We start from the raw sequence: 22631 nt of genomic DNA, 5'->3' as shown, positions 1-22631 counted from the left end.
CACATGTCATGGGGTAAGTAAGCCCATGTGCCTCAACTATAGAGCCTGTTCTCTAGAGCCCATGGTCCACAGCAAGAGAAGCCATCTCAATGAGAAGCCTGTGCACTACAGCTAGAGAGCAGACCCTGCTCACTGCAACCAGAGAAAAGCCTGCATAGCAACAGAGATCCAGCCCAGCCAAAAATAAAATAAATGAAAAGTTTAAAATGTAATATCTTATCTAAACTTCCCAACATTGCTACGAGGATAACTATTTGTTTCATTTTACAGACCAAGAAGCTGTGACTCAGGAAAGGTAAGTTATTTCCCACAATTTCAGAGCTGGTAAATGGAGTCATACATGGTCTACTACATACATACATACAGTGTTCTTCTACCAATCCTGGCTAGAACAGGACAATCTTCATTTATTACTATTTTATCTATTACTAGTGCTGTGGCTTAGGAGAAGGAGGTGGTAATATTGTAGCTAACTCTCATGCTTACCCAGGCTTTATGATAACCATTTCTGAATCAAATTGTCCATAATTGTAGCTATCATTCCTTACATCATTCCCAAACAAGGAGAATGGAGGAGAAAAGTGTGCTTTAGCTCATCAAAGATTCTAGCTAGTGGAGCATTACATGGATGATGTGGTTTCAAAGGCTTTGAAATTTCAGTATCTGGTTGTCCTCTAGCCTCATGGATCTGAAAGCTGACCATCATTATATTGGTGATACACGGAAGGACTGTTAATAGGAATTCCCCATGATAAACCACAGACTCATTCTCCTATTTCCGCAATTTCATCAAACTGGGGGTCAAAACCTGTTTCTCAAAGTATGTAATTTACTTGAGGGAAAGCAGCCTTTAGCCCTACGGGCATTTCTGGGACCTTACTAGCGACCCTCTATTGGTAATGGGATCACTTAGGCCAGGGTGGGGCATGGATGTGGGGAGAGGGAGGCAGGAAAAGACAAGTGTCTTACTTTCTCCTGCTTCTGACCCTATAGTCTATGTTTGGAAATAGCTATCTTAATCCATAAATCAAATCTAAAAAACTCCATAATACTCACCAGCCCATAATGCTACTGGGAACACATCCCCTGAAGACCTTGGTGGGAGGTGGGGACATTAGCATCCAATTGAATCTTACCTGTTTGAACTGAATGGTGATGACCATGTGAGACCGGCTGCTGCTGGCATTCATGTTGGTCGAAGCTGTGGTCCTTATTTTTACTCCTTGTTCCATCAGTCTTTCAATCTGGGCATAGTTCTCACAAGGCACTGACTTCAGACCATCCACATAAAAGCCCAGCTGTTGGTCCTCCCTTACTTTTAGCCCTCCGGGTTTCTTGATCCTGGATAGCAAATCTCTTACCTGTGGTAAAACAAGTAATGCAAACTTCAGGAAGGCATGGAGTTTTGTTTACTTCACTGCTATAGCTCCTTGTAGAATATATTACATGCTCAGTAAATATATAGTGGATGAATAAATAAATGTTAAAGTTCTGTAGGTACCAGACAGCCTCATAACTTAGATAAGTAAGAAACAAAGAAATGACAAGTAAGAAAATAGAGAAACCTGTTGTAGTTAGTGAAATCAGAAGCTTTTTTTTTTTTTTAAGGAATTCAGTTTTATTATTTTCAAGTACCTAGAGCACTTCAGAGCTTCCCTGGTGACTCAGATGGTAAAGAATTAATCTGCCTGCCAATGCAGGAGACACAGGTTCAGTCCCTGGGTGTGAAAGATCCCCTGGAAATGGCAACCCACTCCAGTACTCTTGCCTGGAGAAACCCATGGACAGAGGAGCCTGGTGGGCTACAGTCCATGGGGTCGCACAGAATTGGACATGACTGAGCAGCTAAATGGAGAAGGCAATGGCACCCCACTCCAGTACTCTTTTTTTTTTTTGTACTTTGCCTGTTTCCAGTACTCTTGCCTGGAAAATCCCATGGATGGAGGAGCCTGGTAGGCTGCGGTCCATGGGGTCGCTAGGAGTTGGACACGACTGAGCGACTTCACTTTCACTTTTCACTTTCACGCATTGGAGAAGGAAATGGCAACCCACTCCAGTGTTCTTGCCTGGAGAATCCCAGGGACAGAGGAGCCTGTTGGGCTGCCGTCTCTGGGGTCGCACAGAGTCGGACACGACTGAAGCGACTTAGCAGCAGCAGCAGAGCAGCTAAACAACAAAAACAAGAGCAATTCAACCAGACTGCAAAATCCCTGAGGGTGGGAGTTGACTAGTAAATCCTAACATAGCTCCTGACACATAGTAGGCACCCAGTGAAATGCTTCTGGAGAGAAGAGTGTAACTGGAGCTAAGTTAACAATAAATGTTTAATACATTGCATGTAGGATATTGGGGGAACTGCTTCTGTAGCTTGAAAAAAATTTTAGTTGGTATCTACAGTTCTCTGACTTTAAATGAAAGTGAAACTGTTAGTTGCTCAGTCATGTCTGACTCTTTGTGACCACATGGGGCCTGCCAGACTCCTCTGCCCATGGAATTCTCCAGGCAAGAATACTGGAGTGGGTAGCCATCCCCTTGTCCAGGGGATCTTTCTGACCCAGGGATCGAATCTTGTCTCCTGTTTTGCCGGCAGATTCTTTGCCATCTAGGTCACTGAGGAAGCCCCAGTGGTGATTTTAAAGCATTTGTGGTTGAAAATATTGTTCTCTTATTAACCTAAATATGCTCCTAGTAATCTTGTTAACTCTTGCAGTTGATTAGCAACTCCTTTGTGGAAAACATAAAAATAAATTATCTATTTCTGAATTGTCACAAATTTTGTATCACAAAATAATGAAGTCTTACTTTTCTAAGAACAGTGATAAATGAAACTTAATTAAAAGTTCATAACATTCAAAGTACCTAATGTTCTGTCTAGGTTAAATCATGCTGCCACAAACGCCACCACTCTGAATCTCTACTTCCAAGAAATTTATCTAGCCCAAACAGGATTTGCTATAGGCAAACCTACCACAAGAATATAGGTAATTCTTTGGATCTCATTATTATTAGTAGTATTATTACTGGAGATTTGTGTGATGTCACACTTAGACCGTGGCCTCAGGTGAAAGCCCATGTTGCATTTGCCCCCAGAAAGCCACTTCTGCCCGGGCACAGCAGGTCGAGCTATGGGAGCCTGCTAGAGCCTGAGCCCCTGCAGAGGGGAGCTGGTGTTACATGATGCAGTGAGGTCTGGGCTGGGAATCTGACCTGGGTTCTTCTGGTTCTGCCTCCAAACTGTGAGAGCCTCCTGTAGGAGAGTCTCCTACACTGCCAGTTTTTTCCTCATAAGAGGAGGGGAATGGACTAAATGGTTTCTAAGATCACCCCCAGCTCAAATATTCTGTAGCTTTACGTCCTAGAGTCAAGATGCTAGGGAACCACTGACAGAAACCACCGGCCTCAGCCAGGCACAGTGATAACCACTTGCATGAGCTGTCTCACACCAGGAGGTCCCTCCTGATAAGGAACTTGGTGCTGGCGCAGAAAACTAACTGGGAGAATTCAGGAGGGACCAAAAGAAGAGAGCAGACACCACCCCATAATATGTCTTACTAACCTCCCAGAATCCTTCATGCTGGAGTCCATCTTAGCTGAGAGATGCTCACGCCACAAGGAAGGACCCTGAGTTAGGCCAAATATGGGCCAAGCAAGATGATTGGCCAGAGACAATCTGGAAACTAACCCCATCACCACAGCACCCAAGACTGCCAGCCACGTGGCCGAGCAGTTCTCCTGGATCCCCTTACCCTGCTGCTCTCCTCCCAGGTGCCCCCTTCCCAATAAGGGCTTTAGCTTTGTCCTATGCATCTGTCAGATAATTCTTTTCTGAGGGCTAGATAAGAACCTGCTCTTGGCCCAGGAAAGGGTTCCCCTTCCTGCAACAGAGTCAAGATCACACACGGATTGAATTCAGGCAAGAAAAATTAGGACAGTAGACAGAAGAGCCAGAGATAGGAAGACACTGAAATGGTGGCAACTTCTGCCTTAGCTAGAAAGCCTTTTCTATAACTTCCACTGAGCGATATAAATTAAGAAGTGGCATCTAAGGCTGAAGATATGTCTGAATAGGGCTCATTAGAAAAAAAAGCTAAGTAGGTTTAACCAGATAGAATGGAAGTGTGAGGGCCCAGAGATGAGGGCAGTTCCTGGCACTGGACTCTCCAGGTAGTACCTGGAGATTAAGTCAATGATGAGACCTTCCTCACTCACTTCAGCCCCTACGGGACTCTCCTAGCTCTGCCTCTATCTGGCACTCCTTCAAATACAACTTCACTCTGCTGCTAGAAAAATCTTCTAAACCCAAGGCTGATTTTCTTATTTTCCTGTTTAGAATCTTTCACTGATGCTCCATTGCCTACCAAAGGGCCTTTGCCTTCTGGCAACTGATGTTCAGCTCCCTCTCCTGATGCTTCCCCATTTTCACCTCCCTGCATGCTTCTCACTCTGGTTACCTGGTGCCCTCACTGTTCCCTTAAACGCCATGTGCTTTCACGTGTCCCTGGACTTGCTGGTACTAATCATGCCACATAAAATGCCCCCAACCCTCCTCCTGGCTCACCAAACTCAAGCATCTTTCAAGATCCAGTCTAACTCCTCTGTTTACAAACAACACCAACAATCGCAGGTAGTATAGTTGCTCTCTCTTCTATGCCTTTTTACCATTCATGCAGCATACATAATATATTTTATTACTGTCTGGAGAGGATGTAAAATCTCCCACCAGGCTTCTCCATGGCAGAAATCACGTCTTAGGTTTTATTCATCCTCAAAGCCTAGTGTGATGTCTGAAACATTAAAAGTTTCTAATAAACTTCACTTTGACTATTGAAGTACTACTGGAAAAATACCAGACCCCTAGCTGGTATCCCGGATGAGCCCCCAAGATGAAAGGTTGTTTTTGAATCACGCGAATACACCGGGATTCTTGGCCCCCGGAGGAGAAGAATTCAATCCGGGGCCAGAGACGAGGCTTGATCGCTCAGAGCTTTTGTGTAATAAAGTTTTATTAAAGTATAAAGGAGATAGAGAAAGCTTCTGACATAGGCATCAGAAGGGGGCAGAAAGAGTACCCCCTTGCTAGTCTTCAGCTGGATGTTATATAGTCACTAGCAGTCTGTTAATGAAAGAAAGGAACTTCTTAAAATTCAGAATGGCACCAAATGGTTTATCCTGGGCCATAAAATGATTAACTTGAATCTTAAAGAAGGGCAGACCACCATACAAATAGTTTCATTTACATAGATTAGGGGAACAATATCTGACTATAACATACTGGTTTGTCAAGTAGGTTTTGGGCCAAGAGGTGGAACCGACTTGGAGACAGAGTTTGGGGTAAAGGCGTAGTACATTAGCATAGCTTAAGACAAACATTTCCATAAGAAAAAGGCATTGGTTATCTCTAGGCTCAAGAATAGCTAACTTCAGGCGAAACCAGGTGTCATTATGGCAACACAGTATTTTAAGAGAAACCTCCCTTTAAATTTGTATAGAGAAGGAAAAAAATATTGCTAGTTTGTTTCCTCCTGCCGCTTTAGAGAGATAAAAATGTCTGACACTTGCAGGCTATTTCCTCCATTTGGAGACCCCTCTCTCCTTGGGGACCCCTAGATTTCCTATCTACCTGCCTAGGAAATGACTCTCTCATTCGAAGAGGTTATAAGCATGTCCATGTCCTTATTTTAGAGATGAGAAAACAAAACCAGAGAGATTATCTTCATTAATAGGTATCAGTAGAGGGCCCACAACAGTGATGCCATTTCCCTGCTCCTTCCATCTGAACTTGGTAACAAAGTGAAGCTGCCTATTTGGTATGAAATAAAGGAGTCATACTGTCTTCCAGGCCCATCACTTTGAAAGAAATAGAAACTTAATCAGTGACCTTAGCATAACAACCCATTTGAATTTGCTATCAACTTTCAACAATAATAAATGGCTCGTGGAAGCATATGAGAAACAAAATGGGTATTTTCTCTCCTTAATATAAAGAGAAAAACATGGATGGATTTATTCCATCAATGTTTATTTAGCAATGATTAAGTGCAAGACTTTGGATAGTGCTTGGAGTTATATAAGAAATCTTAGGATATGAAACTGCCCTTAAGAAACTTACAATTATAGATACCTTTGTGAATTCATCCATTCAGCAAACCTTGGGGCATCCATTTTAAACCAAATATTATACTAAGTATTGCAAAGAGAAAGGTGTAATCCTTTGTTCTAGAAATATAAATATGGAAATAAAATTTTATAGTATAAGGGCAAAGGGAAAGGGTAGAATGAGAAAGGACTTTCTGAATACCTAGTATTTGCTTAACACTACATCTCAATGTGTAGTCTAGTTTACTGTATTTATTTTTAAAAATGTCTATTTATTTGGCTGTGCTGGGTCTTAGTTGCAGCTGGGGGATCTTTGACCTTCATTGCAGCATGCAGGATTTTTAGTTGCGGCATGTGGGCTCTAGTTCCCTGACCAGGGATCAAACCCTGGCTTCCTGCCTTGGGAGTGCGGAGTCTTAGCCACTAGATCACCAGGGAAGTCCCTCGTTGTATCTTATTTTAAATTCTCTGCTTTATAAATAAGCAATCTGAGCTCTGAGATAAAGTAATTGTCCAAAGTCACAAAGCTAGAAACTGAGAGAGCAGGGATCTGAAACCATATTCCAACTACGATCAGATTTGCTAAATGGCTGAAAAAAATCAAGAGAAAAATATTTTGTCACACATGAAAATTCTGTGAAATTCAAGCCTCAGTGTCTATAAACCAAGTTGTATTGGTACGCAGCTCACTTACACTTCACTTACACTTCAGCTGTGGCCGTTTTTGCTCTCTGAGGGCAGAGTACAGCAGTTGTGATAGAGACTTTAAGGCCCTCAAAGTCTAAAATACTTTCTGTCTGTACTTTGAAGATAAAGTTTGCCAACCCCCGTACTGAAGCCAACTGCTTTAGGATGTATAGATAAGCTGACATTTGAACTGGACTTGCAGTTCAGTGGTTTCTCTAAGACCAGAGAAACAAGAAGGGTGTTCCAGGCAGAGGAAGGACAGATGTAGGAGAGGACAAATTGGGAAAGGGAGAAAGGTTCTATGTGGCTAATGCAAGGAGTGTGTGGGGGTAGAAGGCCGTAAGACGAAGTGGGGCCCAGCTAACGTGAGGCAGGTTAGGGCTGCATAGCCGATGCCAGGCTAACGGGTGTTGACTTATCTGCAGGATGGATGAGGGGGAGCCCCTGCCATTTTTTAAGCTGCAGAGAATCACTCAGAATTGTCTGTCAGAAAATATAATCGCTATTACCTGTTCGTTGTAAATTTCCAGCATGCTGAATGTAACCTGTATAGGAAAGAGCATAAAGTAAATTAAGATTCTCTTGAAACAGTCACCTTTGGGACCAAAAAAAAAAAAAAATAAAGAGACTATGGAAACAACATAAATGTACAACAAAGGAAAAACCTAAATATTAAAATAGCGACACTCAATTTCACATGCAATATGAGATTCTGAAATAATTTTAATGACATGGAGGAAGTTCTTAACATAAACTAAAAACAGGTACCAAAGTGTGTGTGTATTTTGGTCTCGATTGTGAACAGAAAAAAAAGGCTTTTTCTTTATTGTTCACTCTCCAATCTGAACATATGCAGAGAAAAAGATTGGTGTTTACCCTGCCATGCCTTTGGAGCAACGTTAGCCAATCTCCTACCTCCTAAACAGAAGATGGGAGGAAACTCAGTGGCTCTCGTCTGGAGAAAAGGCTCTGAGATACTGCCATTTTGCTGCCATTATACCCTCCTTGGGAAAAGCTGGCTTGTCTATTAGTCACCCTTCGGTGAGTCTTGCCAGTCAAACCCCACCTCCCAAGAACTTCCAGCTAGCTTCAGAGAGCATCACAGTTTTAAAATGAACAAATGGGAGGGAAGGTCAAAATGGTAGAATAGGAGGACATGAAGCTTACTTCCCTCCATTCACACATCAGTCACACATCTACATGTGCAGCAATTCTCCCCAAAATTTAGTTGGAAACTGGCTGAAAGACTCTTACACAACCAAGGCGGTAGAAGAGATCCACACAGAATTAGGTAGGAAAGGAAGAGAAGGAATCCATTTGGGGTCTGCTCCCCTGGGAGGGACACAGAAGAGGAGAGATGTTGCAGGCTTGAAGGGAGTGAGAGGTATGAAAACACAACGGGCAACCCAGCCCAGGATCTGTCACCAGGAGGATGAATCCCCCTAGCGGGGCCGGAAACCAGTGGGACTGACAGAGGGCTGTAAGCAACCTAGACTCCACTCCTAAGAACGTCCCCACACTTGCTCACTCCAGAAACAAGGCACAGAAGATGGATTAAAACTGTATGGGACTCTGGTCAGTTTCCTGCACCTGCCCTGGCGCGCCCCGCCCCCAGCCAGAGACGAGCAACCACTCCACCCCATTTTGTCTCAACACTGCTGCCCTCTGGGGGTAAGGGTGCTGGTGCTGGGAGGGAGAAGAACACACACGTAGAACGCAGGAGCCATCTGGGACCCAACCCTCTAGGCTTCTGTTCTGACTACTTGGGACTTGATGCCTCTCCCTACTGGGCAGTGACAGCCACTGAGCAGAGGAGAAGCCTCAGCTCACACTTGGCTCTGACCCTAGCCCCACCATTCCCAGAGCTTCCCAGACAAGCAAAACCTATGAATTTATCAATACTAAGTCAACCCTAAAAGCAATGTTAATAGGTCTCTCTAAGTGGAAAAAGAAAAGGCTACAGTAAGTAAGAATCTTTAGGAAACGAAAAATCCCACTAGTAAAGGTAAATATATAATAAAGGCTGTGGATCAACCAATTAAACAAACTAGTATGAAGATAAACGGGCTTCCCTCATAGCTCAGTTGGTAAAGAATAGCCTGCAATGCGAGACCCTGGTTTGATTCCTGGGTCTGGAAGATCCACTGGAGAAGGGATAGGCTACCCACTCCAGTATTCTTGGGCTTCCTTTGTGGCTCAGCTGGTAAAGAATCTGCCTGCAATGCGGGAGACCTGGGTTCGATCCCTGGGAAGATCCCCTGGAGAAGAGAAAGGCTACCCACTGCAGGATTATGGCCTGGAGAATTCCATAGACTGTATAGTCCATGGGGTCGCAAAGAGTCAGACATGACTAAGCGACTTTCATTTCACGTCACTTCATGAAGACAAAAGACAAAAAAAAAATTGTGCAGTCATCTATATTGGCAGCGAGCAGTTAGCCCACTTTTGGTAACAATATCTCATTGTGGTTTTGAGCTTCATTTCCCTAATAATTAGTGATGTTGAACATCTTTTCATGTCCCTATTGGTCATCTGTATATCTTCTTTGGATAAGTGCTTATTCAGGTCCTCTGCCCATTTTTAAATTGGGTTGTTTGTTTTTTTGCTGTTGAGTTGTATATGTTCTTTATATATTTTGAAAATTGACCTCATCAGATGTATGATTTGCAAATATCTTCTCCCATTCAATAGGCTGCCTTTTCATTTTAATGATGGTTTTCTTCTCTGTGCAAAAGGTTTTTCATTTTATCGATCCCATTTGTTTATTTTTGCTTCTCTTTCCCTTACTTTTGAGTCAGAGCCACAAAAACACTGCTAAGAATTCAACATGGTTACTGCTTATGCTTTCTTTTAGCAATTGAATGGTTTCAAGTCTTACATTCAAGTATTTAATACATATTAAGTTAATTTTGTGTATGGTATAAGATGAAGTGAAGTGTTAGTCACTCAGTCATGTCCGACTCTTTGCAACCCCATGGACTGTAGCCTGCCAGGCTCCTCTGTCCATGGAATTTTCCAGGCAGGAATACTGGAGTGAGTTGCCATTTCCTTCTCCAGGGGATCTTCCCAACCCAGGAATTGAACCTGGGTCTCCTTCATTACAGGCAAACTTTTTACCATCTGAGCCACCAGGGAAACCCTATGATATGAGATAGTGGTCTAGTTTCATTCTTTTGCATGTGACTAGCCAATTTTCCCAACACTGTTTATTGAACAGATTCTCCTTTCTCACTGCATGTTCTTCACGCCTTTGTCATAATTAATCATCCATATATCTATGAGTTGATTTCTGGGCTCTCAGTTTTGTTCTGTTGATCTCTGTGTCTATTTTTGTACCAGTATCATACTTTTTTTAATTTAAAAATTTAATGAATTCTTAGATATTTGAAAATATGATTTCAGAGAAATTATTTAAAAGCCTACCATTGAAAGAAAAAGATAAAATCAGAGCAAACTTCATAAAAAACACTTTTTGAAAAGGTGAGTAATTGACATTGAAGAATATTGTAATTATTTTTCACTTTTTAAAAAACTTTTTATTTTGTACTGGGGTAGAGCTGATTAATAATGTGGTGATAATTTCAGGTGAACAGCGAGGGACTCGGTTGTACCTATACATGTATCCATTCTCCCCAAACTCCCCTCCCGTCCAGGATGCCACATAGCATCGAGCAGAGTTCCATGTGCTATACAGTAGGTCCTTCTTGGTTGTCCATTTTAAATATAGCAGTGTAGTATCATACTTTTTTGATCACTATAGTTTTGTAGTATAGTTTGAAACAAGGGAGTGTGATGCTTTCAGCTTTGTTCTTCTTTCTCAAGATTGTTTTGACTATTGGGGAACTTTTGCAGTTCTATACAAATTTTACAATTATTCTACTTCTGTGAAATTTGCCATTAGACTTTTGATAGGGATTGTATTGAATCAGTAGATAAATTTGAGTGGTATGGGCATTTAAATATATTAATTCTTCCAACTCATGAACATGGGCTGCGTATCCATTTATTTGTGTTTTCATCAGTTTCTTTCATCAGTGTACTTGCGTTTTCTGTGTACAGGTATTTCACCTTCTTGGGAAATAAGAAACTATGTTAGGACAATTAAGAAGCAGGATAATATTCTTAATTTAGAAATAAAAATAAATTAAGAGGAGAACACACCTTGATAGAAGAGGGGAGCAAAGGGAACCAGAAACTTGAGCTGGCTAGGGTTTTGTGTTATAAGACTCCACAGCGGTCTCTTGTTATTGTCATCATTTAAGATGTCTGCTTCTATGACGCTCAAAGTGCCTTTAAAAAATATTTTCCTGGGTTTGCCTCCATAGAACCAGAAAAATTCAACATTTTATTTGATTTTGTAATGATATAAGGATTTTGGTATGGAAAATTAACATCCTAAAATAGATACGCTGATAACTTCCACTGGGGGCAAGGAATTTCCAAAATGAAAAAAATTTTTTTTTCCTTAAAGAAGGGATTCTAGAATAATACCTACCTGGTATTCTTGATTTTTGTCCCGGTTCTCAATTGCCTGAAATAGCTCTTCGCACACATTTGGAATGATACCTTTGTTTGCACCAAACCCAATCATGGAATAGCTTTTTCCAGAGCCAGTCTGCCCATAGGCCAAGAGAGTAGTATTATAGCCTTGCCAAGCACTGTCCAGAATTCCCCTGCCAAGATCATGAAAAACCTCTTTCTGAAAAGAAAATTGTAGGTATTATGTTCAGCACAGACTTTTCACAGTACTTTTAAAATCTAACATTCTGGTTTTGATGAATTCCACCTTAATTAGTATCATTCAAGTTACTTGAAATGTAACTCAGATGCTATCTTGGAACCAATGGAATAAAGCTGGAAACCAAAAAAAATATTTGTCAGTTTGGAAGATACTGATCACCATGGGATCACCGCAGATCTTCAACTAGCTACTGCTACTGCTGCTAAGTCGCTTCAGTCGTGTCCGACTCTGTGCGACCCCAGAGACGGCAGCCCACCAGACTTCCCTGTCCCTGGGATTCTCCAGGCAAGAACACTGGAGTGGGTTGCCATTTCCTTCTCCAATGCATGAAAGTGAAAAGTGAAAGTGAAGTCGCTCAGTCGTGTCTGACTCTTAGCGACCCCATGGACTGCAGCCCACCAGGCTCCTCCATCCATGGGATTTTCCAGGCAAGAGTACTGGAGTGGGGCGCCATTGCCTTCTCCATCAACTAGCTAGTACCCATCAGTAATGGACTTGTGTATTTTACAAAACATGGGCTAGATCTTTAAAATTCAGCAATTAGACAAAAATTTCAAGGCTCCAAGGGACACAGACCAGCCAAAGTGTTTTCTTTTGGGTTGACCAAAGTGTTCATTTGTTTTTTTCTGAAAGATGGTTGTGGTAGCCCTTAATAATCTTTAACTTCATTTGAAACAATTTTGTTACGTTGCATCGTGACAGCTGTCATCTCAGTGTACATTTAGAAAAACTTATCAGAAATTGGTGAATTTTTGTATAACCATTTTAATATTGAAGATGGAAAAATAAAAGCAACATTTTGGCATATTGTGCACATTATTTCAAGAAAAGTAAACAAATTTATGAAGTGTATGGAGAAGGTGCTGTGACTGACCGAATGTGTTAAAAGTGGTTTGTGGTTTCCCTTGGACATGTTCCATGGTCGAGTAGACCGCTTGAAGTTCAAGGTCAACTATCACAATTCTTGCATTCTTTTAAAACTGTCTTTTAAAAACTGAGATAGAATTGACACATAACATTAAATAGTTTCAAATGTATAGCATAATGATTTGATATATGTATTTATTGAGAAATGATTAACAGAAGTTCACACCCATTACTTCACAGAGTTAAACATTTTTTTCTTCAATGAGAACATTTAAGATCTACTCTCTTAGCAACCTTCAAATATACAATGTTGGACTGTTAACTCCAGGCATACCTCAGAGATACTGTGGGTTCAGTTCCAAACCATCACAATAAAGAAAGTAATGCAGTAACATGAGTCACAATTTTTTTGGTTTTCCAGCACATAAAAGTTATGTTTACACTATACTGTAATTTATTGTGTAATAGCATGACATCTAGAAAAAACCAATGGATATATCAGTTTAAAAATATCTCACTGCTCAAAAATGCTACCCATCATCTGAGTCTTCAAGGAGTCATAATCTTCTTGTAATAGTATCATCAAAGTTCACTGGTCACAGATTACTATGAGAAATAGAAAGAAAAAGTTTTAAATATTTGGGAAAGTTAGTAAAATGTGACACAGAGACATGAAGTGAGCAATGTTGAGAAAGTGGCACCAACTGACTCAGGCTTGCTTGATTCAGGACTGCCAGAAATCTTCAGTTAGTGAAAACAAAAACAAAATGCCCAAATACTGTATCTGAAAAGTGCAATAAAGCAAAGCACCTGTATAAGCACCATGCTATATATTACATCTCTAGGACTTCTTTATCTTACTGGAAGTTTGTAACTTTTGATGATCTTCTCCATTTTCACCCATATACCAGTCTCACCCTACTCAACTCCACCCCGGAACACTAACCCCCTGCCTCTGGAAACCAACAATCTGTTCTCTGTTATCAAGTTCATTTAAAAAAATATTCCACAGTTAGTATTTCTTTCTCTATACAACTTATTTTACTTAGCATAATGTCCCTAAGGTCCATCCATGTTGGTGCAAATGGTGCCATTTCCTTCTTTTTAATGGCTGAATGATATTCTATTGTCTATATATGTATGTGTATATATGTATATATACATATACATATATATTTCTTGGTGGCTCATATTGTAAACAATCTGCCTGCAATGCAGGAGACCCAGGTTCAATCCCTGGGTTGGGAAGATCCCCTGGAGGACGGCATGACAACCCACTCCAGGATTCTTGTCTGGAGAATCCCACGGACAGAGGAGCCTGGTGGGCTACAGTTCATGGGGTTGCAAAGAGTCGGACATGACTGAGTGACTAAGCACAGAACTGCATATACATATATATATACACACATACATTTTCTTTATCCATTGTCTTGATTATTGTAGATCTGTCTACAGTGGGTTTCAGTTCTTCAAATTAATGTTGGCTACTGTAAGTCCTTTACAATTCCATGTAAATTATTGAAATAGCGTAATTTCTGTAAAAAGTTACCATTGGCATTTTGTTTGAGATTTTTTTGAATCTATTGATCAATATGACTTCTTAATAATGTTGAGTCTTCTGATTTGTATTCCTCTTCTTAATGTTTTTATAGTGCACAGATTTTGCATAGATTTTGTAAATTTAACCAACTAGTTCATGGTTTTGATGTTGCTGTAAATATTTTACAATCTTAATTACAATTCAGTTCAGTCACTCAGTCGTGTCCAAATCACAGCACACCAGACCTCCCTGTCCATCACCAACTTCCGGAGTTTACTGAAACTCATGTCCATCGAGTCGGTGATGCCATCCAGCCATCTCATCCTGTCGTCCCCTTCTCCTCTTGCCCCCAATCCCTCCCAGCATCAGAGTCTTTTCCAATGAGTCAACTCTTCACATGAGGCGGCCAAAGTATTGGAGTTTCAGCTTTAGCATCAGTCCTTCCAATGAACACCCAGGACTGATCTCCTTTAGAATGGACTGGTTGGATCTTGTAATTATATGTGATTATGAGTGAGTGAGTGAGTGAAGTCTCTCAGTCATGTCTGACTCTTTGCGACCCCATGGATTGTAGCCTATCAGGATCCTCAGTCCATGGGATTTTCCAGGCAAGAATACTGGAGTGGGTTGCCATTTCCTTCTCCAGGGGATCTTCCTGACCCAGAGATCGAACCCAGGTCTCCCGCATTGTAGGCACATGCTTTACCATCTGAGCCACCAGGGATTTGAGTACATAAATAAATTATAATCTTAATTTCCAATTGCTCACTGCTAGCATAGACAGATGGCTTCTCAGGTGGCTCAGTGGTAAAGAATCCTCTTGCCAATACAGGAGACACAGGAGATGGCGGGTTCAATCCCTGGGTAGGGATCCACTGGACGAGGAACTGGCAACCCATTCCAGTATTCTTCCCTGGAGAATCCCATGGACAGAGGAGCCTGCCGAGCTGGAGTCCACTGGGTCACAAAGAGTTGGATACAACTAAGCATGCATGTAGCATAGGGAAATTCTATCAATTCTTGTATATTGACCTTGGTTAACAAACTTATTCACTGTAGTAGCTTTTCCCCCACTTTTTTGGCAGATTCCTTAGGGCTTTTTTCATAGATAATTATGTTGTCTGCAAGTAGTTATACTTCTTCATTTTCAATCTGCATATCATTCAGTTCAGTTCAGTCTCTGAGTTGTGTACGACTCTTTGCGACCCCATGAACCACTGCACAGCAGGCCTCCCTGTCCATCACCAACTCCTGGAGTCCACCCAAACTCACGTCCATTGTGTCGGTGATGCCATTCCACCACCTCATCCTCTGTCATCCCTTCTCCTCCTGCCCTCAATCTTTCAGAGCATCAGGGTTTTTTCAAATGAGTCAGTGCTTCGCATAGGCCAAAGTATTGGAGTTTTAGCTTCAATATCAGTCCCTCCAATGAACACCCAGGACTGATCTCCTTTAGGATGGACTGGTTGGATCTCCTTGCAATCCAAGGGACTCTCAAGAGTCTTCTCCAACACCACAGTTCAAAAGCATCAGTTCTTCGGCACTCAGCTTTCTTTATAGTCCAACTCTCACATCCATACATGACTACTGGAAAAACCATAGCCTTGACTAGATGGACCTTTGTTAGCAAAGGATTGTCTCTGCTTTTTAATATGCTGTCTAGGTTGGTCATGACTTTCCTTCTAAGGAGCAAGCATCTTTTAATTCATGGCTGCAATCACCATCTGCAGTGATTTTGGAGCCCAGAAAAAAAGTCAGCCACTGTTTCCACTGTTTCCCCATCTATTTCCCATGAATTTTGATGGGACCAGATGCCATGATCTTAGTTTTCTGAATGTTGAGCTTTAAGCCAACTTTTTCTCTCTCCTCTTTCACTTTCATCAAGAGGCTCTTTAGTTCCTCTTCACTTTCTGCCATAAGGGTGGTATCATCTGCATATCTGAGGTTATTGATATTTCTCCCTGCAATCTTGATTCCAGCTTGTGCTTCTTCCAGACCAGTGTTTCTCATGATGTACTCTGCATATAAGTTAAATAAACAGGGTGACAATATACAGCCTTGACGTACTCCTTTTCCTGTTTGGAACCAGTCTGTTGTTCCATGTCAAGTTCTAACTGTTGCTTCCTGTCCTGCATATAGGTTTCTCAAGAGGCAGGTCAGGTGGTCTGGTATTCCTATCTCTTTCAGAATTTTCCACAGTTTATTGTGATCCACACAGTCAGAGGCTTTGGCATAGTTAATAAAGCAGAAATAGATGTTTTTCTGGAACTCTCTTGCTTTTTCCATGATCCAGCGGATGTTGGCAATTTGATCTCTGGTTCCTCTGCCTTTTCTAAAACCAGCTTGAACATCAGGAAGTTCACAGTTCACATATTGCTGAAGCCTGGCTTGGAGAATTTTGAGCATTACTTTACTAGCGTGTGAGATGAGTGCAATTGTGCGGTAGTTGGAGCATTCTTTGGCATTGCCTTTCTTTGGGATTGGAATGAAAACTGACCTTTTCCAGGCCTGTGGCCACTGCTGAGTTTTCCAAATTTGCTGGCATATTGAGTGAAGCACTTTCACAGCATCATCTTTCAGGATTTGAAATAGCTCCACTGGAATTCCATCACCTTCACTAGCTTTGTTCTTAGTGATGCTTTCTAAGGCCCACTTGACTTCACATTCCAGGATGTCTGGCTCTAGGTGAGTGATCACACCATCATGGTAATATGGGTCATGAAGATCTTTTTTGTACAGTTCTTCTGTGTATTCCTGCCACCTCTTCTTAATATCTTCTGCTTCTGTTAGGTCCATACCATTTCTGTCCTTTATCGAGCCCATCTTTGCATGAAATGTTCCCTTGGTATCTCTAATTTTCTTGAAGAGATCTCTAGTCTTTCCCATTCTGTTGTTTTCCTCTATTTCTTTGCATTGATCGCTGAGGAAGGCTTTCTTATCTCTTCTTGCTATTCTTTGGAACTCTGCATTCAGATGCTTATATCTTTCCTTTTCTCCTTTGCTTTTCGCTTCTTTTCTTTTCACAGCTATTTGTAAGGCCTCCTCAGACAGCCATTTTGCTTTTTTGAATTTCTTTTCCATGGGGATGGTCTTGATCCCTGTCTCCTGTACAATGTCATGAACCTCCGTCCATAGTTCATCAGGCACTCTATCTATCAGATCTATTATTTTACTGTCTTAAATTAGTCTTTTTTAATCCCTTTCTTGCTTTTTCTATACTTTTCTTTTCCTAAATTCTTAGGTGGAGGAGCCTAGACTGTTGATTTGAGATTGTTCTCTAATATAATCACTTAATGCTCTAAGCCTTGATTTAGCTGCATCCCACAAATTTTGATAAATGTTTTGATTTTCATTCAGTTCAAAATATTTACCAATTTCCTGTATTCTTTATTCCCTGACCTATGGATTATTTAGAAGACTGTCATTTTCTAAATATTAGTGGAGTTTCCTAATAACTTTCAGTCATTCCTTTCTAGTTTAATTCCATTGTGGTCAGAGAAGATACTTTGTATGATTTCAGTTATCTTACATCTATTGGGACTAGTTTTATGATCCAGAATATAATTTACCATAAAGTTCCATGCTCACTTGAAAAAAAAGTGTGTAGTGCTGTGAATGGAGGGTAGCAAAATTGTTCTATAGTTGTCAAGTAGGTTGATAATATTGTTCTGGTCATCTGTAATATTGATTTCAGGTTATTTGCTCTATTACTCAGAGAGGAATGATGAAGTCACCAATCAATGGTAGATTTGAATATTTCTCTTTCAGTGTCCATCAGCTTCTGCTTTGTGTACTTTGAAGTTCTGTTAATAAGTACATACCTACTTAGGATGGTATGTATGAAATATTTCTTGTTCTGAAGTCTACTTTGTGTGATGTAAATATAGCATCTGTAGTTTTCCTCTTCTTAGTGTTAACACGAGTATCTATTTATTTATATTTAAATTGTGTTTGTGTAGACAGATATGGGCTTCCTACGTGGCTCGGTGATAAAGAACCTGCCCGCCAGTGCAGGAGATACAGGAGATTCAGGTTGCATCCCTGGGTCAGGAAGATTCCCCTAGAGTAGGAACTGGCAGCCCGCTCCAGTATTCTTGCCTAGAGAATCCCTTGAACAGAGGAGCCTTGAGGCCTCAGGCCCTTGGGGTTGCAAAGAGTGGGACGCAACTGAGCATGCGTGCACTTAAGATGACATAGTTGGATCCAGCTTTACCTATCAAATCTGATTATCTATACTATCTAATTGGCATGTTTAGTTACACCTGATATAATAACCAATGGTTGGCATTAAATCTACTATCTTGCTATTTGTGTTCTGCTTATTTCATCTCCTCTTTGTTTTTCCCTCCCATTCTTTTCCTGCCATGCTCCAAGTTTCTTTCATAATTTCATTTTCCCACAGTTGACTCATTACTTTTTTTGATAGATTTTTTTATTGATTGCTCTAGGACAGTGGTTCCCAAAGTGCATTCTGAGGAGACCTATGAAATTCTTTCAGTGAATTTGTGAAGTCAGAAAAATTTGACAGAGTATTTTTAGGGGTGGTTTAACAATTGCACTCATCTCACACGGTGGTAAAGTAATGCTCAAAATTCTCCAAGCCAGGCTTCAGCAATACGTGAACCGTGAACTTCCAGATGTTCAAGCTGGTTTTATTTATTTTTTTACCTTTCTTAAATTTTATTTCTAAGCAACCATTGTTTTTCAAGCTGGTTTTAGAAAAGGCAGAGGAACCAGAGATCAAATTGCCAACATCCGCTGGATCATGGAAAAAGCAAGAGAGTTTCAGAAAAACATCTATTTCTGCTTTATTGACTATGCCAAGGCCTTTGACTGTGTGGATCACAATAAACTGTGGAAAATTCTGAAAGAGATAGGAATACCAGACCACCTGACCTGCCTCTTGAGAAACCTATATGCAGGACAGGAAGCAACAGTTAGAACTTGACATGGAACAACAGACTGGTTCCAAACAGGAAAAGGAGTACGTCAAGGCTGTATATTGTCACCCTGTTTATTTAACTTATATGCAGAGTACATCATGAGAAACGCTGGTCTGGAAGAAGCACAAGCTGGAATCAAGATTTCCCGGAGAAATATCAATAACCTCAGATATGCAGATGACACCATCCTTATGGCAGAAAGTGAAGAGGAACTAAAGAGCCTCTTGATGAAAGTGAAAGAGGAGAGTGAAAAAGTTGGCTTAAAGCTCAACATTCAGAAAACTAAGATCATGGCATCTGGTCCCATCAAAATTCATGGGAAATAGATGGGGAAACAGTGGAAATAGTGTCAGACTTTATTTTTTGGGGCTCCAAAATCACTGCATGGTGACTGCAGCCATGAAATTAAAAGATGCTTACTCCTTGGAAGGAAAGTTATGACCAAGCTAGATAGCATATTCAAAAGCAGAGACATCACTTTGCCAACAAAGGTCCATCTAGTTGAGGCTATGGTTTTTCCAGTGGTCATGTATGGATGTAAGCATTGGACTGTGAAGAAAGCTGAGTGCCGAAGAATTGATGCTTTTGTACTGTGGTGTTGGAGAAGACTCTTGAGAGTCCCTTGGACTGCAAGGAGATCCATCCAGTCCATTCTAAAGGAGATCAGCCCTGGGTGTTCTTTGGAAGGAATGATGCTAAAGCTGAAGCTCCAGTACTTTGGCCACCTCATGCGAAGAGTTGACTCATTCAAAAAAGACTCTGATGCTGGGGGGTGTTGGGGGCAGTTGGAGAAGGGGATGACAGAGGATGAGATGGCTGGATGGCATCACCAACTCGATGGACGTGAGTTTGTGTGGACTCCGGGAATTGGTGATGGACAGGGAGGCCTGGCGTGCTGCGATTCATGGCGTTGCAAAGAGTCGGACACGACTGAGTGACTGAACTGAACTGAATAAAGGCTATAATGTTGGAGCTGAGTTTTCAAAGATGAGTAGACAAGAAGAACAGAGAGAAAAGTTTGGGAAGAAATGAACAGAGCCTCAGTAACTTGTAGGAAAATCTCAAGCATACATGTAACTGGAGTCATAGAAGGAATAAGGGGAGGCCAAAAATACTTGGAGAAATTATGGTTGAAATTTTTTCAAAGTGGAAATTACAAACACATAGATTTATGCAAGTTAATGAGCTCTATCCACATTGAAATGACCACTTTTCCTTTGTACCCCATTGTATCCCACATGTATTTTTATAGAACCTGTAACATTTGAATGAACTTTTTTGCCTGTCTCCCTACACCCGAGAGGAAAATATAACTGACTTGACCAATATTCCTTTTTCAAAACATGTAAATACATCAAAAAAATAACAGACTTAAGTGTCTAAAGAATTATTTAGGCAACAGTTATGCTTTTGGACCTCATTAAAAAAATCAATGTACTAATATATTGTTAACACTTAAAAAAAAACAAAACGAAACTTCCATTGATGCTATTTTAAAGTAATTTACCTGGCCTGCAAATTTACTGCCAGGATCAGCTGAAATAAACACACCATCTTTATCCTTTTGAAATCCACTGTGAGACCAATATGCCAGGTCAAAAGTAAATGTCTTCGTATGTCCTGGATTCTTAGGGTCTTGTATAATGGTGGTGGTCCTGGAATGCATGGAAATCACACATTTGCTCCCAGAATTCTTCTCTCTCTATAGTCAAATCACAAATTCAAGTCAATCATTAGTTTTCCTGTCATCCAATTTTTTTGCAGATCTTTACATCTAGTAAGAAATTAAGCTAGTAACTTACCATTCATTCATTTTGTTCTCTGATTATTCTTAGCAGCTGTTATGACAACAGTTGGTGTTATGGGTCCTCAGAATTTTTGGAAGGCTTTTCTCCAGTCATATTAACTTTCTGAGAATCGCATATCTAACACTCGGCTACGCTAACAGCATAAACTACAGCATCAGAGATCCATTCCCAACATGGCAACGTGTCCCACTCTCCAACAAAACTGGTGAAAAGTATTCAACAAAAAAATGAAAATGAAAAAAAAAAACAAAAGGAAATGGAACTTGTTCTAAAAGCAACAGCCAATGAAGAAAGAGCTATTCAAGAAATCTATCAAAATTTGGTAAGAAAGGAGAGTCCATGGTGTTTAAGCAAGACTATTCCTTCTCTCGCCACTGTCAGCTCAGCCAAGGAGAGACAACTCCAGACTGCTGGAGCTGAGAGCACAGGGCTCCCTTTCTCCCTGGGTCCCAGGAGGAGGGATTTCTTCCTGAGAGGATAATGTCAGCATTTCTCACCCTGCCCCCTTCCACCTGTGACTGAGGCTTCATGTGGGAAAGTATGGGTGAGAGGTGGGCGCTCCTTCTTTTACCCGGTTTCCACACATGGAACAGAGACTCTGCCCTGATTGCAGCGTGCTGAGAATACTGGGGTGCGGATGACACTTGCCCTGGCTCCCGAGGTGGTGGTTCTTTGCCAGGAGAGACAAGCTGAGATGACTGCAGGTTGCTGTTCTACACTAACCAAAAACTGGGCTTCTAGAGCAGGGCCATCATAGAGAGTAGCTTCCTTGTGTCCCCACCCACAAATCCAGAGCCCTGGTTTAGAGATCTTGCCTGGGCACTTAACCTCTTCCCAGAGGAACTGACTTCATTTGCCCCCTTAGAGACGTCCAACACCAAGAGCACTCTTTAGAACAGAGGTGGCTGTGATGAAGGGCAACTCGGAGATTCAAGGTAACAGGTTAAAGTACAGGTTCTCTGGTTTGGCTTTCCTGGTGGCTCAGATGGTAGAGAATTGGCCTGCAATGCAGGAGACCCCGGTTCAATCCCTGGGTATAAAGATACCCTGGAGAAGGAAATGGCAACCCACTCCAGTATTCTTGCCTAGGGAAATTCCATGGACAGAGGAGCCTGGCGAGCTACATGGGGTCGCAAAGAGTTGGACACAACTGACTCACTTTTTTTGGTCTGGTTTGCTGGGGAGGAACCCACCTGGACTCAGAAAAAATATCAATCACTGATCTCAGAAACTAATCCTTTAAAAGGAACCAGAATTTGATTGAAATAGTTCGTAGAGCAATTTATGCCCCTGGTCATTGTTGAAAATAGAGTAATCAGTCGGCAATCAGTGGACTTCACACCTTGGTGTGGTCAAGAGAGAAGGGGGGCCCTACAAAAACTATTACCATCCCACAGTGACCAGCTAGGAGATAAGACTTCACTAAAATAATCCAGCCAATCACTAAACAAATGTTGGGGAAGTTCATACAAGTAGTCTTGTCCAGGCTTCAGAAGCAGCAATAGGTCTTTGACTGATCAGAGACCCTGAAAGGAATTACATGCCAAACTGCTGACTGGCAGGAACGCTGAAAGTAGGTCTTGAGAACCAACAGTTAAGGGAATAAATAACATGGACGGGAAAGAGTCACAAAACTTCCTGGGCCTGGGGAATCTGGCCAGTTCCCAGGGATCAGTGAACATTCTGAGACTGACGACTAGAAATACAAACATTTAACACAATAGCCAAAGCTGCATCTTTGCATGTAAGCTGATGACTACCAGCCAGCCTGCGGCTTGGTGATAAAAGCAGGACTCCTTTGGATGGCACTCTCAAGTCTCACCCATGGAATGTACCTTCAAATTGGGGACTCCAGATTGCTGTTCCAGGGACTTCCCAGTGTTCCTTAACTCTGGATGTAGGTGTTCCCCCAATTTGGTGATGTATATGGATATGTATTTCCTGCTATA

At 41.3% G+C, this 22631-nt stretch overlaps 1 protein-coding gene across 1 annotated transcript in view; it reads right to left on the bottom strand.

The window, feature by feature from the left end:
- Window positions 1-21085, bottom strand: part of LOC129654266 (kinesin-like protein KIF28P) — a 70705-nt gene extending 49620 nt beyond the window's left edge. Inside the window, exons 1-5 of the mRNA XM_055583772.1 lie at window positions 20677-21085; window positions 20382-20576; window positions 11279-11482; window positions 7293-7328; window positions 1137-1361 (exon numbers count right to left, since the gene is read on the bottom strand). Of these exons, the coding sequence (XP_055439747.1) occupies window positions 1137-1361; window positions 7293-7328; window positions 11279-11482; window positions 20382-20576; window positions 20677-20679 (663 nt within the window). The 5' untranslated portion in view covers window positions 20680-21085. The remainder of the gene's footprint in view (window positions 1-1136; window positions 1362-7292; window positions 7329-11278; window positions 11483-20381; window positions 20577-20676) is intronic.
- Window positions 21086-22631: the final 1546 nt, after the last annotated feature.

This window comes from Bubalus kerabau, chromosome 5, assembly GCF_029407905.1.
Source record: "Bubalus kerabau isolate K-KA32 ecotype Philippines breed swamp buffalo chromosome 5, PCC_UOA_SB_1v2, whole genome shotgun sequence".
Lineage (NCBI taxonomy): Eukaryota > Metazoa > Chordata > Mammalia > Artiodactyla > Bovidae > Bubalus > Bubalus kerabau.
Note: the sequence above shows the minus strand (reverse complement) of the source record. Positions and strands in the feature narration are given on the sequence as shown.